The sequence below is a fragment of the Rhodotorula graminis genome (assembly GCF_001329695.1).
Source record: "Rhodotorula graminis WP1 unplaced genomic scaffold RHOBAscaffold_6, whole genome shotgun sequence".
In the NCBI taxonomy this organism is placed as follows: Eukaryota; Fungi; Basidiomycota; class Microbotryomycetes; order Sporidiobolales; family Sporidiobolaceae; genus Rhodotorula; species Rhodotorula graminis.
In genome coordinates this window covers 485,519-488,636 of record NW_017264933.1, presented here as the reverse complement: position 1 = coordinate 488,636, position 3,118 = coordinate 485,519, and the positions used below count along the sequence as shown (strand labels likewise).

At 69.6% G+C, this 3,118-nt stretch overlaps 3 protein-coding genes across 3 annotated transcripts in view; all 3 read left to right on the top strand.

The window, feature by feature from the left end:
* Positions 1-35: 35 nt before the first annotated feature.
* Positions 36-245, top strand: RHOBADRAFT_43767 (uncharacterized protein; the record flags this gene model as incomplete). Its single annotated transcript, XM_018414287.1, has 1 exon — positions 36-245. A coding segment is annotated over one exon (210 nt), but the record flags the coding sequence as incomplete, so codon positions are not given.
* Positions 246-1,452: 1,207 nt separating this feature from the next.
* Positions 1,453-2,316, top strand: RHOBADRAFT_36126 (uncharacterized protein; the record flags this gene model as incomplete). Its single annotated transcript, XM_018413333.1, has 3 exons — positions 1,453-1,768; positions 1,844-2,085; positions 2,160-2,316. Coding segments are annotated over 2 exons (498 nt in total), but the record flags the coding sequence as incomplete, so codon positions are not given.
* Positions 2,245-3,118, top strand: part of RHOBADRAFT_14188 (uncharacterized protein) — a gene marked incomplete at both ends in the record, with an annotated part of 1,754 nt that continues 880 nt past the window's right edge. Inside the window, 3 exons of the mRNA XM_018412186.1 lie at positions 2,245-2,316; positions 2,473-2,726; positions 2,810-3,105. Of these exons, the coding sequence (XP_018271325.1) occupies positions 2,245-2,316; positions 2,473-2,726; positions 2,810-3,105 (622 nt within the window). The remainder of the gene's footprint in view (positions 2,317-2,472; positions 2,727-2,809; positions 3,106-3,118) is intronic.

Below are 3,118 nucleotides of genomic sequence, written 5' to 3'. Positions count from 1 at the left end.
TCCCTCCATCCTTCCCTCGCCTCTCCCCCGCGCAGCTCGACAAGCGCCTCCCCTCCTCCTCCTCCTCCAGCAGCAACAGCACCACCTCGCCCCCAACCGTCGTCCCGCAACCCGAGCTCGACGCCCTCGAGGGGCGCCTCGCGCAGCTCCAGCAGCGCAAGGACCGCCTCGGGCGCGAGGTCGCCCTGCTCGATGAGCGCGCAGAGACGGCGAGCCTGGGGAGGCGGGCGAGGGGGGTCGCGTGAGGGGGGAGCGGGGGGGGGCGAGGGGCGGGCGGCGGGCGGGAGGTACGTGTCGAGGGAGCTGTTGTCATTACTAGCGCTGGGTCGGCCCTCGGCGTCGGTCGTCTCGAGAGAGAGAGAGAGAGCTCGCAGTGCCTTCGTGCCCGCTTTCGCCTGCGGTGCTGCCTCGAGCGAGCCGCGCAGGATTCGGGCCACAGCTCGCTCGCTTGCTCGGCCTCGTCTTTGGCGCTCGCGCTCTCGGGCCGCTCAGGATCGTTGCAACTGGACAGAGAGCACAGCTTGTTGACTCGAACTGTGAGATACATGAGAGACTTGGACGATGCGACGCCGCGAAGCGCCGGACCACGCATGGCCTCCCTCCCTGCCGCCTCAGACTCGCCGCGCAGCTCCTTCGACGCGCTCCTCCTCGGCCTTGTCGGATCCGTCTCGTCCTCGCAAGCCGAGCCGCCGCAGAGCTATCGTCGCGCCGCCGCCTCCCACGTCCGTCTTGTCCGACCGTACCGTCGCCCGGCCCTCGATCCGTAGGCGTTCGCCGAACCGCGCCTTGCTCGCTCCAGCCAAGCGAGGCGCAGCGTCTCGAGCCCGCGGTGGACCGCGCGGCGTGCGCGCACTGGACTGGCGCGACGGCCGGGGCGGAGCGTGGGTCGGTCGTTCGACGAGGGCGCGGGTCGTCGCGAGGAGCGCGGCCGTCGACGAGGCACTGCGGGCCGATGTCGTGGACGAGAGTGCGTGGGACCTCGCGCGCGCGTGTAGACGAGCTGCAGCGAGCGCAGAGCGCAGTCGAGAGCCAGCTCGAGCAGCCGCGAGCGGAGTGGACAGCGAGTTGGTGAGCAGGACAGGCGGCAGCTGGTGCTCGCGCCCGAGGTGCGCCCGCAGAGCTCAGGAGGGCAATGCACGAGCCAGAATGGCGGACGACGTGGTGTGGGAGGAGCGAGAGGTCGAGAGCACCGCCTCGCTTCATCGGTCGAAGAGAGCTCGGGCGGGTGGTTGGCCCAGATCCGCACCTCGACCCCGCTCTACCGACGAGCGCAGCGAGCATGGCAGTCAAGTCGCTGCCCACCAAGGGCACCACCAAGCGCGCCACGGCATCCACCAGCAAGCCGCGCGCGGCCAACTCGCCCTCTCCCCTCACCCTCATCTCGCAACTCGCCGCGTCCCTCCCGCCCGCCGCACCGGCCTCTGCCTCGCTCAACCCGCTCGCCGACCTCGTCGCCCTGTACCAGTCGCGGCCGCTCGCGCTCCCAGACTCGGCGTCCAACGAGGACCGCGAGACGAACCGGCTCGAGGTGCACACGGCGCTGCACACGCTCAAGGGCGTGTTCGAGGCCCTGATCAAGCAGGGGCGCCTGCACGGCGTCCTCAAGGGCGCCAAGCGCGTCCGCGTCGACACGGCCGAGGGCAGGAAAGAGGTGGCCAAGGAGGACGACAGCGTCGAGAAGGTCAAGGCGTGGCTCAAGCTGCGGTGGGACGACTACCTCGCCCAGACGGCACGCGTCGTTGGCGCACACTGGGACAGCAGCGTCAGGGTGAGCCGCTCTGCCCCTCGCCCCGCGACGCCCCCGTCCTCAGCTACCTCGACCTGACACGCTCTCTCCTCGCAGCTGTCGGCGCTCAACGCCCTCATGTCGCTTGTCCGCACCGAGTCGTGGTTCCTCACGTCGCTCCACCCGGACCGTCAGGCCAAGTTTGCCCACGCCACGTTCGCCCACGTCGTGCGCGCCATCCTGCTCCCGCCGCCGCAGTCGGGCGACGATGGCGAGATCAAGCCCGACGTCGCCGATGAGTGGCAGAAGTGGTGGGACCGCTGCGACGACGTGCGGTACTGGTTCCTGCGCGAGGCAGCGTGCGTCCCTCTTTGCCTCTCTCCCCTCGCCCGGCCGACGAGACTTGACCCGTCCGCGGTTTTCCCCCACGCAGCACCCTCCTGTCGTCCTTTGCCCGCTCGCCGTCGAACCCGTCGCCGCCTCCTGTCCCGCCGACCCTCATCCCCAACACGATCTCGGTCCTCGAGTCGCTCACGACCATGCCGACCTCGTCGTCGGAGCTCAACGAGTGGTTCTGCGCGACGCCGACCGTGAAAGCGCACAAGCCCCTGTCGTCGTCCAAGAAGCGCAAGGCCGACGACGAGCGGTCGCCCGCAGACGGCTCGACGGGCGTCTTTGACTCGTCGTCGTCCGAGTCGGAACCCGAGCCCGACCTCGTCGCGAGCCTCAACTCGCAGCAGCGCAAGAAGAACCTGCCGGCGCTCCTGTCGCTCGTCGCGCACCGCCGCGCGTTCCAGGACTGCTGGCTCGCCGTCCTCGCGCTCCCGATCCGCGACGACGACAGCAAGCGCGCGCTCGTCATGCTGCACCGCCAGGTGTTGCCGCACATGACCGAGCCGAGGCGGTTGATGGACTGGCTCGTCGACTGCGCAGACGTCGGCGGCACGGTCGGCATCCTCGCGCTCAACGGCCTGTTCACCCTCATGCAGAAACACGGCCTGTGCGTCGACCTCTCTCTCTCTCCCTCTCACTCTCTCGATCGATCGAGCGACGCCCTGACTCGCTCCCTCGCCCGCACCGCAGCGAGTACCCCGACTTCTACACCAAGCTCTACTCACTCCTCGACCGCTCGGTCCTCCACGTGCGGTACCGGCCCCGGTTCTTCCGCCTGCTCGACATCTTCATGTCGTCGTCGCACCTCCCGTCGACGCTCGTCGCGTCCTTCATCAAGCGCCTCGCGCGCCTCGCCCTCGCCGCCAACCCGGCCGCCATCGTCGCCGTCGTGCCCTTCATCTACAACCTCCTCAAGCGCCACCCGTCGTGCATGCCGTTGATCCACCGCGCGTCGGACGACGACAACCAGTACGACTGGTCCAACGGTGCGTCCCGCCG